The sequence below is a fragment of the Salvelinus fontinalis genome, chromosome 29 (assembly GCF_029448725.1).
Source record: "Salvelinus fontinalis isolate EN_2023a chromosome 29, ASM2944872v1, whole genome shotgun sequence".
Classification (NCBI taxonomy): Eukaryota; Metazoa; Chordata; class Actinopteri; order Salmoniformes; family Salmonidae; genus Salvelinus; species Salvelinus fontinalis.
Genome location: NC_074693.1, coordinates 40573605 through 40587288, shown reverse-complemented (window position 1 = coordinate 40587288; position 13684 = coordinate 40573605). Strand labels below are relative to the sequence as shown.

General features: G+C 46.2%; 1 protein-coding gene across 4 annotated transcripts in view; it reads left to right on the top strand.

Moving 5' to 3' along the window:
- The window catches only part of LOC129827979 (follistatin-related protein 5-like), a 174634-nt gene that overhangs the window by 137246 nt on the left and 23704 nt on the right, over positions 1-13684 (top strand). For all 4 annotated transcript variants that reach the window (XM_055889326.1, XM_055889325.1, XM_055889327.1 and 1 more), the window contains 2 exons: positions 3834-3995; positions 5032-5166. In XM_055889326.1, the coding sequence (XP_055745301.1) occupies positions 3834-3995; positions 5032-5166 (297 nt within the window). The remainder of the gene's footprint in view (positions 1-3833; positions 3996-5031; positions 5167-13684) is intronic.

The following is a 13684-nucleotide window of genomic DNA, read 5'->3' as shown; positions in this document are numbered from 1 at the left end:
ATTGATTGCTATCAAACGATTTTTAGACAAGTTAATCAGCACTGAGCAGTTGCAGTGACAATTTGTGAAAAAAGCCACATGAGCATTATTCTTGTGTCCGGAGCTGTTCGTGTTCTAACTGTATATATATATATGTGTATATTCTAACTGTGTATGTATATGTATTCACGTAAATTGTATCCCTCGATTTGATGAAGTTGTCTTTCACAGTCTTGGTCCTCATTGGCTGTAGGGATGTGGCACATCCGTGTATGGTTCCCTCTCTCTGATGTTTGTAAACCTCCATGGGTGGCCCAGAGCTAGCTGTGAGAACAGGCAGGAAGAAAGACTAATCACTACGCAGAGAAAAAGTGTTTTCCGTGGTGGGGGACCCAGAACACTCCGACAGCCCCTATAATGGGGCTCGCCTTGGTCGTGATGCTTGAGATGAAACACAGAGGGCAGGGGACTCACAGGGGCTACGAGTCAATTTGGTGAAAAGTTGAAAGTCTGAAACCACCCTTGAGTGTGCTGGCAAGGCTGTCCCCTGAAGAGCTATGTGTGTGGGGGAGGGAGTGTGTGTGCCTGTTTGTATGCGTGCATGCCTGTGTGTATGCATGTGTGTCCGTGTGCATGCATGCATGCATGCATGCATGAGTGTCTATGTGTGTATCTATGTGTGTGTTTTTTTTTTGTGTGTGTATTTGTGTGTGTTTTTTGTGTGTGTGTGTGTGTGTGTGATACACACACTTCCTTTGCCACCAGTGCTGAAGGGAGACTTGCTGTGTGATTGACGGCAGGCTGGGGAGTTTTATGATGGAGCTGTCAACCCTGCTGTGTCCTATACTTGTATCACTATGTCTCTTGTCACTCCTAGGAAGACATCAGGCTACAACACGTCTCCAATTCTGTCTGAATCTAGTTTTGAGTGTGAAAACCACTATGACCATATTTCACTTTGTGCCTGTCCGGAGCTAAAGGAAATGGTGATTCGAACATGAACAAGAAGTGTTTTTACAAATGCACAGCGGAAGATTGAGGCATTTTGGGAGGGAGGGAGGGAGGGAGGGAGCACTAAGCCACTCACATGAAAATAAGAAGTGTTTAGAGAAATATATATCTTTTTGTTCCAGGTTAATAAGACCTTAGGGTCTCTTATATACAATGTGTGCTGACACATTGGGATCAATTGGATCAATTGGAAGTGGAACGGTGGAGTCTAAAGGCCGTCACTATGGAATAACAGCATGACCTCCAGAATTGTCTCCTAATCAAATCAGGTTTAACGTTATTTGCCACATGCGCCGAATACAACAAGTGTGGACTTTCCCGTGAAATGCTTACTTACAAGACCTTAACCGACAGTGCAGTTCAAGAAGAAGAAAATATTTACGAAGTAAGCTAAAATAAAAAGTAATAATATAAAGTGACACAATAAGAATAACAATAACGAGACACACGACAAATATTTTCAGTCTCCTGAGGGGGAATAATTGTTTTGTCGCGCCCTCTTCACGACTGTCTTGGTATGTTTGGACCATGATAGTTCGTTGGAGATCTGGACACCATGGAACTTGAAACTCTCGACTCGCTCCACGACAGCCCCGTCAATGTTAATGTGGGCCTGTTCGGCCCGCCTTTTCCTGAAATGGTATCGATGTAACCGGTGGGAATCCGCTACATTAAACCATCGTTTTTATGATGCTTGACATAAAGAGTCAAACAACATTTTAAACTATGCATTTAATGGATTTTAGTGGTGTTATTTCTGTCAGCTGGCTACCTTTTATCTTACACCTGCTATGGCTCGTTCCGGTTGGTATGTTTGGCATTGCTGGGTGGCATACCTTCAAGCTGAGGCATGTTGTAGGCAGCAGGTTCTAGGAACCAGAGTGTTACTGGGAGCAGATGGCCATGGCACCAAATCACTCTCGAGTCTCACACTCACCTGGCTGGCCAAAGGCTTCCTCTCCCTAGTCAAGCCCACAGGAAATAGTCTCTGTAGCTAGTGGCACTCCTCTTCTCTCTCCTATGCCAGCCTACCAGGGTAGCAAGGTGGAAATCTTCTCTGAAGCCTTCGTGTTACTGCTCTTTAGAAGTCTATTTTAATCCTTAAGAGTCTATTGATGCGCCTGTACGCCAATCTAAGTAACATAATAAAAACATCCCCATCAAAAACTGTCAGTTTAAGCATCCTCCTATGGCGGCCTTCCACATCTGCGGTGGAAGGTGGTCAAGCTACAGCGGTGTTTGTCAGACCATGAGATCTCCCCAAAAAATGTATTCTCACGAAAACGTCTGTAACGTCCAAACGGTTTGGCCTACAAACAGCCACTGTATGCTATTTTTTTTACTGTTTTGAATATTATTATTTAACTTTTTGATACCTAAAGGGGTCCTAAAATTCTAAATCAAATCGCTAAATGATCCATGGTATGACCATCTTAAAACAATTCCGTATGTTAGCTTAGGCTTTTAGAGGTTAAACGGGTATTACTGGTATTGTCAAGATCGTCTGTAGAATAAATGGACCAAGGCACAGCGTGCTCTGAGTTCCACATCTTTTATTTTGTGAAACTTAGAAACTTAAAAACAAGAAATCAACAATGACCGTGCAGTACTGAGGTGCCACATGCACTGACGCAAAACAAGATCCCACAAAAACCCAGTGGGAAAATGGCTGCCTATATATGATCCCCAATCAGAGACAACGATAAACAGCTGCCTCTGATTGGGAACCATACCAGGCCAACATAAACATAAAACAACCTAGATAACCCACCCTAGTCACACCCTGACCGAACCAACATAGAGAATAAAAGGCTCTCTATGGTCAGGGCGTGACAGGTATTGTTTTTACCTCTATTTTAAAGTGTGTAAATAGGCCATAGATTTGGGGCACATTTGCTGTGACCCAAATGTCAATGACTGGATAGCATGTTGGAGTGGTCTAATGTTTCCAATTTACCTCTAGCAGGTCATTACTCTTAAATTCAACAGGGAGAGTGAAGTACCGAGAAACATACGGTCACAAACTGCCATATTGCCTTTGTTTGCACGTATTCCTCCACATAAAATTACAACAATATTGGAGGTGCACTTGATGACTCAATAGTGCATTGACACACATTGATTCAATTAAACCTTGTAACTCATTTTTCAGCTCTCTTTGACCTTCGTCATAATACTATCAGGCTTAGAATGTGCGATCCATTCTAAGGATTATTCAAATATATTAGTTAGATTTTGTACTAAGGAATATGCTAACAAGTTATAGGGGCCCTGCATAAGAACTATGTCACACTTTCATAAGCAATGCATAAAAACGACTCTTGTCAAAAACTGCAGGTTGACCTGTGAAATTCTGTGTCTATTGCTTATAAATGCCTGAACATTCGGTATAGTGCATTGCTTATGAATCTCTTATATTGAACACATCTTAAGTAAAGCCGTTAGACAAAAGTCGTGTCTCTTCCTGCAGCTCCTTTCCCCCTCATCCCCCTTTGCCTGACAAAAGATTGCCCAAAATCAATGGTCGCCCAACAAAATCAATGGCCAGTCCCACCGAGGTTCTCTCCCTTATTTATCAGGCTGATTTGTTTGGCTTGCGCGGATCTCGCCGAGCACACCAATGTTTCTAATGACATTCAGCATAGGCTGGAAATGCACTTGATCCTATTGATAGTATGTTAATGCAGAGGTGAGAAGTTAAATGGACTTGGCAGACACTCTAAAAGAAAACTTCTTATCTAATAAGGCTGCCTCATGCTTCAAAAGCCCTGTCATTTTCATTTTCAACAAAGTGTGTGGGCCTACATGAATCTTGTCTTCTCTTCCTTCTTCCCACAATGCAGTTCCTCCCGTCATCCGCGTCTACCCAGAGAGCCAGGCCCGGGAGCCAGGGGTGACGGCCAGTCTCCGGTGCCATGCTGAGGGTATCCCCAACCCACAACTGGCATGGCTGAAGAATGGCATGGACATCGCTACCAAGCTGTCCAAACAGCTCACCCTGCAAGGTGGGTTCCATCTAGTCGCAGGTGGGGAATAGGCTTAGAAATTGGATCAAGCAATGCTGGCATACATCTGGGTCATGTTCAGTAGGGTATACCGAATCAAAATGTTTTCGCAACCGAAAATGGAAAATATGTGTTCTCATTGGAGAAGTTAAGCTAGTACCTCCCAGTTTCACTCCATTTCAGCATGTTTTATTCCAGTGTCAAAATTGACTACAAAGTGGAAATTGGGTAATTTTGGTTATAAAGTCAGTCTCGTCTAAAACGGAGTTTGGAACATCTGTGTGTCACAAGGGGTGAATGGAACATTGTGTTTTGATTTGACAATGTCCAACAGCTGCGGTGATTGCTCTCTATCCAAAAGCATAGACAGTGAGACAGGCCTGCCCAGCAGCTCCGACTTTGTTTACATAAGACGTCACGCATTTTCTTACTTGAGAATTACTGCACCAAACACCTTAGTTAGATGTACAATTGCACACCTAAAAGATCCTCAGCAAAAACGTCAACATTTATTGCACATTTCTTGATTTATCTTAGATTCATTCTGGTGATTTTAAGGAAGTGAAACAGGCTTCCGCGTCTACAGTGTCTCATGGTGGACAAACATGGAATCGGTCAGGAAACTCCTCCAAGACTGAAATTTCGTTTTTCTTATGAGCAACAGAAAAACACAGTGCCAATCGGCATGTTCAGTGGCTCTTCTTAGTGCTTTTGGTGTGACACCAAAATCATTCCCCAGATGGGCAGACACCCTACCGTTAGCGACAACTAGATCCTGTTAAAACCCCTCACTCTCCCGTCTCCTATCCTATTAGTCTCAGTTATGTTATGGGGTGACTTTGATCAAAATTGGCAAACATCTCTTAAGTGTCACTGGCAACACACAAATGGTATTTTATCTGCATGTGCCACACTTACTGACAGTGTCTGTGTGCGTGTGCGTGTGCATGCGTGCGTCCGTCTGCCTGTCTGTCTGTGTGCGTGTGTGTCTGTGCGCGTCTGTCTGTGTGCTCATGTTTTCTTTTGTGTCAACCAGCTAGCGGAAGCGAGGTGCACATCAGCAACGTCCACTTCGAGGACACAGGAGCGTACACCTGTATCGCCAAAAACGATGCCGGGGTGGACGAGGACATCTCCTCCCTGTTTGTGGAGGATTCGGCGCGCAAGACCCGTATGTATAAGTCATGATGTCCCCTTTGCGTGTGTGTATCCTTCCCTGGGGATAATGGAGACACGCAGCTCAAAACGTTCAATAATTCATCCAGTCACTTGTTAATAGTTTATAGCAAATTTATAGAGCTGCAGCTAGAGAAATAATAGATAGCTACACACAATATTATTGTCGCCTATCTAGTAGTTTGGTCGTTTGGCTATGGAGGATAATGGTTGTCATTAGTAACAGAGTACCTATTCTAATACTATGTTAATGGCTGTGTTGTTAATTTTTTATCTTAGATTCTTGTTTAATTGAGGGAGATTTGCACTGATGGTCCCGTCATCAAAAGGCGTGTGAAATTAGTTCTGCTTTTTGAGGAAATGTTTGGGTGGCCCTAAGGGACGAAGTAGAATTGTGATACAAGTACATTTTCAGAACAGACACAGTCCTATTCATCATGGGACTTTCCAAAATGTAAAAAAAAAAAAGAAGAGATCAATCCCTGATTAGCGAACCACGTTGTCGCTAATCCTCTTCTCTCCTAATAAGGAAGGCCAGACTCTAGTGGATTTCATTGAAAGGGTGCAATTATGGCACTGGGTGGCATTTTATCTCCATGGCAATTTCCTAACGTCCACAAGGGGCAATGCGAATGTCTCTTACCGTTTAGTAGGCGTGTTGGCAATGGGGTTGAGAATGGGCTTAAACCGCAAGCTACGGCTCAGAGGATGGCAGGTTCAATCCCAGTGCTCTTTTTGTATTTTTTGTTTTCCTGCTTTAACCCTATCCCAAACCTTAACTAATCAGAATGAATAGCTAAACTTAGGATTCAGTTTCACTTTTGCACAGTTTGACTGGCAGCTAAAATAGGGCAAAATATTCTGTAATTAAAACGTTAGCGCACTCTTAAAATCTATAGACGGCCCCACGTGCCATAATTAAAACGGTCAGCCGTGCCACATCTCTGTTGCTGCAGTTACGGGGAGGGATGGTGTTTTATTTGGAGCATGTGTTGTAACGACAGCACGCAAAAAGCAAACAGAGCAACTCTAACTCTCAAGTCACTCACATGTCCCCTTCGATGATGCATTAGGTTTAGCTGCTGTCCCAGCGACAGTGACACACTCCACGTGCCGTCACACATCACAGGATCACTCAGAAGTCAGTCAGTTGCCTCCTTTGAAGATTTGAAGCCACCGAGTATGTTGAAACTGCTCAGGGGTTTGACACACACACTGGTGACCATTTTGGATCATACCCAAACCAGAGAGCATACTTACTCTTGGGTCAGAATTCAGTCAGTCTCCTCCTTTGAAGCTTTGAATTCACTGTGTATGATGAAACTGCTCAGGAGGTCTGCACACTTGCGACCATTTTGGATCCGCAGCCCATAGTCAACATCAAAGAGATAGCAGCGTGGATGTTGAAATAGTCCACCACTACATTATAACCACCCAGCAGCACCCCAATGCATGTTTGACCTCGTCTGGTCTCCCCTTATTACCCCTGTGGGCTGTCTACTTATCCAGGAGCTTAGCTTGCGCTGCTAGACTGCAATGCAGACTGCCTTGGGTTGCCTCTCTAGCCCTGAGGCTATGTTAGCGCTCTTAGTCAGTGTGTTAGTTGAAGCTCTGCTGTGCACGACTGATGCATCCCACCACTCTCTCTTCACAGAGAGAGACTGATGCATCCCACCACTCTCTCTTCAGAGAGAGAGAGAGAGAGAGAGAATATACCCTAATCAACTTACATTCCCTGCATAGCCTTACAGTAGGGTATTGAACACCACTTTGTTTATGACGTACTGTAGCCTACTTTCTTATATCCATATATTAGCATAGACTTGTGAAAGACACTTGTGACCAGCTGATGCATGTGATATATGGTTCATGTGAACTGCCCTTCATATAACCAGTGTAACTTGTGTCCCTGGGCTGGCTAGCTTTAACCTTAGCCAAGCTATTCCTAGACATCTCTTGTCTCCCTCTTCCCTCCCTCCCTTCCTCACCTCCCTCCGTCCCTACCTCCTATTGGATCACTGTCTGCTGTGCCTCAGTGGCTGTCGATCCCTCAACGACCTCCCATCTTTACCGGGAACGATACAACCTCAACCCCTTTTGCAGCTGGAGCCGTGTGTGAACTTTCAACTCGATACTGTCGACCATCGTTTGCTGGAGCTCCTTCATATCATCCTTTTTGTTTTTAGGTAGATGTGATGTCATGCCACATGTCTTATATTTTCACTGTGTGAGTTTTCACTCTTGCAAATGGCTCAGTAGGCTGCATGGTTCATACATCAGATATCTAGTACAAATAAATACACGTATCTTGACTGTCTTATTCAACACAGTGTTGATAGATTACTGAAATAGTTACAGTAATAGTAAACAGTAGTGTGAGAAACATGATACGCTGAGCGAAGAATGAGCCCCACTCAGTGGATTCACCTTGACCTTTTTCAAGGTCAAAAAACCTGCTTCTCGCCACCGCGCAAGTCAATAGTTTTTCTGGAAGCCGTTGGTGCACTTCATCGCCGTCAAAAAAGCGAGCGGACAATATTCAGAGTGCTCCTTAAGAGTCAACGCCAGGGGTTGTGGGTTCGATTCCCACGGGGGGACCACTACAGAAAAAGTTAGGACATTGTAGGCAATCACTACTGTAAGTCACTCTGTATAAGAGCGTCTGCTAAATGACCAAAGAAAATATTAGAATAATCTGACAAGAAATGGTGCTAAACTGGCATGAATATCTGCCCTGCATTTAAAAATGGCCGCCAATTATTTCTGGAGCGTGAGGCAGGGGTCTTTGTTGGCGTTAGTTTTAGTGTGCCTTGGCCAAAACATAGAGAGGGACATGTGCCTACAGCCTACGCATGTGAGTATTGTGTGTGTGTGTGTGTGTCAACATGTGTGTGTGTGTATCAATCTCTCCCTCAACGTCAGAAAGACAAAGGAGCTGATCCTGGACTACAGGAAGCAAAAGGCCAAACACACCCCCATTCACATCAAAGGGGTTGTAGTGGAGTGGGGTCTAGAGCTTCAAGTTCGTTGGTGTCCACATCACTAAGGACCTATCATGATCCAAACACACCTCTTCCCCCTCAGGAGGCTGAACATATTTGCCAGCAACATACCACCCTGCATACCACTGCTGGCTTGCTTCTGAAGCTAAGCAGGGTTGGTCCTGGTCAGTCCCTGGATGGGAGACCAGATGCTGCTGGAAGTGGTGTTGGAGGGCCAGTAGGAGGCACTCTTTCCTCTGGTCTAAAAAAAATAAAAAATATCCCAATGCCCCAGGGCAGTGATTGGGGACACTGCCATGTGTAGGGTGCCGTCTTTCGGATGGGACGTTAAACGGGTGTCCTGACTCTCTGAGGTCAATAAAGATCCCATGGCACTTATCGCAAGAGTAGCGGTGTTAACCCCGGTGTCCTGGCTAAATTCCCAATCTGGCCCTCAAACCATCATGGTCACCTAATAATCCCCAGTTTACAATTGGCTCATTCATCCCCCTCCTCTCCCCTGTAACTATTCCCCAGGTCGTTGCTGCAAATGAGAACGTGTTCTCAGTCAACTTACCTGGTAAAATAAAGGTAAAATAAAAATAAAATAAATATTTGGCATGGGCCCTCAGATCCTCAAAAGGTTCTACAGCTGCACTATCTTGACTGGCTGCATCACTGCTTGGTATGGCAACTGCTCGGCAGCAAGGCAGCAAGGCGCCACAGAGGGTAGTGCGTACGGCCCAGTACATCACTGGGGCCGAGCTCCCTGCCATCCATGACTTCTATACCAGGTGGTGTCAGAGGAAGGCCCTAAAAATGTACTCCAGCCAAGTCATAGACTGTTCTCTCTGCTACCACACGGCAAGCGGTACCGGAGCGCCAAGTCTGGGACCAAAAGGCTCCTGAACAGCTTCTACCCCCCCCCCACAATTTTTTTGCACTGACTCTCTTGCACTGGCTCTATGCACACTCACTGTACTCTACCCACACACTCACACTTACTACACTGACACTCCAACACACACATACATACCCCACACACACTCAGACGACATATGCTCACTCACACACACAAAACACATGCACACATGCATATTGACGCCACACACAAACACACACACACATTTTAAAAACGTTTTAACTCTGCATTGTTGGGAAAGGGATCGTAAGTAAGCATTTCACGGTAAAGTCTACACCCGTTGTATTCGGCGCATGTGACAAATACATGGTTTTGATTCGGGGTGTTTAGGTGTGTCAACGTGTGTGTGTGCGGGCGTGTGTGTGTGTGTGTCAATCAATGCCCATCTCATTCGATCACATCATGCTTTCACACTGCGTTGGCCACGGTTCACAGTCCCTATGCAGAAACCTAAGCTGTGGTGCCAGCAACAACAGTGCCATGGCCTGTCTGTCTGGCTGTGCGTCTGCAGGGGCTCCATTGTGAAGCGTTTGTAAGGTATGGCACCCTTGAGCATGTGTCAAGCCTGTACTGTATGGTGCATTAGGGTGTGCAGGCTTTTGTTGCAGCCAAGCACTATCACACAAAATTCAACAAATCCTTGAGCTCTTTGTTGAATCAGGCCTTGTAGGGTATTGTGAATGGGAGAGTGACAGGCTTTTGTTACAGCCCAACAGTACCTTGACAATTTCAACAAATCATCAAGCCCTTGAATCAGTTGAATCAGCTTCATAGGACATTGCCAATGACTTGCGGTGTATTGTAAGGCCAGTGTGTGACATTATGACGTTTCGGGGAAGGCTGTCGGAGACCTGCACTTTTCTCCCAGACATAAATATACGTTATATGATTAAAAAAGTATAGTGAGGCTATAATTCTAAAAGTAAAGTTTCCATCACTGGGAGTCTTAACAGCTTGCTGTCGGGAAAGTACTTATTTGAAACCATCTAAAACATGTATCCTGCTTTTTCTCCTGACGAGGTAAAATCAGATGGGTAGCTCCACACTTCTGTCCCACCAATTACTTGCGCTTTTGAATTTTTCTAGGATTTTCCCCTCCCAGGATTAAATCGTTGGATATTTTTTTCTTTTAAAAGATGATATACTATCCCCCCAGTAGTCAGTTCTCTCCACAGACTTCCACCTCCAATTATAGAATAGTCTTACACCTTTGAAGAATTCCATTTCGGCATTACCCGGTATAGTATGACTGAGTTGTTTCTCAATCCAGCTAAAGTTATCCATCCAATAATGACGCGTCCTTAAATCGGCAGCATTAAGCTTTTAAAATCAACTGCAGCAAAAATAAAAACCTGGTTGAACATTAATCCATTTACAGCGTTTCATGGCATTGGAACAGGAAGAATTTAAGTTGACGTACACTTCAGTCGACGGTGATACAGCATAGTTGTTGGTGGGCAAATATTGTCAACATTCCATTTTGTCTCTGAACTGATTTGTCATCTTTGCCTGGACGACCACATTCTCTAAGCTCTTTGTGTGGCATTTTCTTAACTTGTATTTCAATCTTTCCATAACCTTCTATCTATCCATCCATAACTGATGTTTCATGGTCAGACCGTGAAACAGGAGTGTTAATGAATCCAATTGAAATCTGTGTCATCATCATGTCAATAAAGCCAGGCAGTATTTGAACAAAGGTATTTATAACCAGCTATAATTAAAACATATCCTCTGTCTCAATTTTACTATGCTGCCAGGTCAATTTGCATAACAACTGACACACACAGCAGACACAACGTGCCAATGTTGCCAGGCGACTCAATCCCAAACACAGGCTGATGAATCCAATGAATCACAGTGGGAGAAGAATAAAGAGAGGAAGACACCCAGGGTGATTGTGTTGCGAAGCATATTTTCATTTGCATCTGCCGACCTAGCTAAGTTGGGGCTGCCTGGCATCACCTGTTAATTCAGTCAGTAAGTCTGCTAGCTGCGATGTCAGGATGTTCCAATTCACAGGCACTGTGCCCAAATGTTGCAGCCGTGTGCCCTTGTAAGCAGAGCAAGTTTGTGTTGTAACCTTGCTGATGGGAAGGTGTTGTTATGTGGGGAATGTCGAGTCCCGGCATAGTGAACCCCGCCACAGCTGAAAGTGGCACATAGCTATTTTTTAGTATGGATGACGAATATGATTTATGTGCCCCTTGTATGTTTTAGAACGATTGCAATCTTTCTGCCCTGTGATGAATAGCATCATATTAATGCGTTATTGGAAAAGACTTGGGCACCAAGACCTCATCTCATAACCTTCCTCCTTCCTCCGTTTTCCCCAGCAGTACCAATTTGGCGTTTTTTGCAACACCACCAGAAACTGGAACAATTCAGTGTTCCCCTGCCACTCCCCTTTTTCTTTCCACGCTCATCTTTAATCTACAGCAGTTCTCTGTGTAACTTTAACTCAGTTCTTTTAAATGAAACCAACATGTATGCATGAGTTGTGCCACTACCAAAGCAGTGGCACAACTGCACAATTTGTACTTATCTTTCTCTAATCTCTCCACACACCAGAAGAGAGGGTGAGAGAATGAGCAGCATCAAAGGAGGGAAAGATTAGAATTGGAACTGAATTGGGGCCCAAGATTGGTTTGCCAACAGCCAGGAAAATGGAAGATGGAATGGAAACAGGGGGTTGTTGTTATAGCTGTCGCTTTCCTCATCCTCAGATGAGGTGAGGAGAGAAGGATCTTCAGACCAAAATGCGGAGTCAGGGAAATAAGCCATCTTTTATTTATAAATGATGAACTGATGGCAACACGAAACAAAACAAAATACTTTCAAAAAACTTACAAAATAACAAAACGACGTAGAACGAAACCTGAACATAAACTCACATTACATAACGTAAACTTACGGACAGGAACGTACATCTAAACACACGAACAGCCAAACAGTCCCGAAAGTGAAATACATCGACAACGACGAAGACATCACAGGAGACAATCACCCACAAACAAACAGTGAGAATGCCCTACCTAAATATGACTCTTGATTAGAGGAAAATGCAAACCACCTGCCTCTAATCAAGAGCCATACCAGGTAACCCAAAACCAACATAGAAACAGATAACATAGACTGCCCACCCAAAACACATGCCCTGACCATAAACACATAAAAACAACATAAAACAGGTCAGGACTGTTACAGTACCCCCCCCTCAAGATGCGCACGCCGGGCGCACCAGCACAAAGTCCAGGGGAGGGTCCGGGTGGGCAGTTGACCACGGTGGTGGTTCCGGCTCAGGACGCTGTCCCCATACCACCATAGTCACTCCCCTCTTCTGTCTACCCCTTCTAATGACCACCCTAACACTACCTTCCCCTAAATAAACAGCTAGCACCGGGACAAGGGGCAGCACCGGGACACGGGGTAGCACCGGGACAAGGGGCAGCACCGGGACAAGGGGCAGCACCAGAACAAGGGGCAGCACCAGGATAAGGACCATCACCGGAATAAGGGGCAGCACCGGGACAAGGGGCAGCACCGGGACAAGGGGCAGCACCGGGACAAGGGGCAGCACCGGGACAAGGGGCAGCACCGGGACAAGGGGCAGCACCGGGACAAGGGGCAGCACCGGGACAAGGGGCAGCACCGGGACAAGGGGCAGATCCCGGCTGAAGGACTCTGGCAGGTCCTGTTTGGACGGCTCTGGCAGGTCCATGCAGGCTGACGGCTCTCGACGCTCATGGCAGGCTGACGGCTCTCTACGCTCATGGCAGGCTGACGGCTCTCTACGCTCATGGCAGGCTGACGGCTCTCTACGCTCATGGCAGGCTGACGGCTCTCGACGCTCATGGCAGGCTGACGGCTCTCGACGCTCATGGCAGGCTGACGGCTCTCGACGCTCATGGCTCTCTGACGGCTCTGGCTGCTCATGGCTCTCTGACGGCTCTGGCTGCTCATGGCTCTCTGACGGCTCTGGCTGCTCATGGCTCTCTGACGGCTCTGGCTGCTCATGGCTCTCTGACGGCTCTGGCTGCTCATGGCTCTCTGACGGCTCTGGCTGCTCATGGCTCTCTAGCGGCTCTGGCAGATCCTGTCTGGTTGGCGGCTCTGGCAGATCCTGTCTGGTTGGCGGCTCTGGCAGATCCTGTCTGGTTGGCGGCTCTGGCAGATCCTGTCTGGCGGGCGGCTCTAGCGGCTCCTGTCTGGCTGACGGCTCTAGCGGCTCCTGTCTGGCGGATGGCTCTGTAGGCTCATGGCAGACGGGCGGCTTTGCAGGCTCATGGCAGACGGGCGGCTTTGCAGGCTCCTGGCAGACGGATGACTCAGATGGCGCTGGGGAGACGGATGGCTCAGATGGCGCTGGGGAGACGGATGGCTCAGATGGCGCTGGGGAGACGGATGGCTCAGATGGCGCTGGGGAGACGGATGACTCTGTAGGGAGGAGAAGGAGAGACAGCCTGGTGCGTGGTCTAGGCACCGGCTGCGCTGGAGAGGAGGAAACAGCAGGAGAGAGAACCCGGAGAGACAGCCTGGTACGGGGGGCTGCCACCGGAGGACTGGTACATGGAGGTGGCACCGGGTATACCGGACCGTGAAGGAGGACA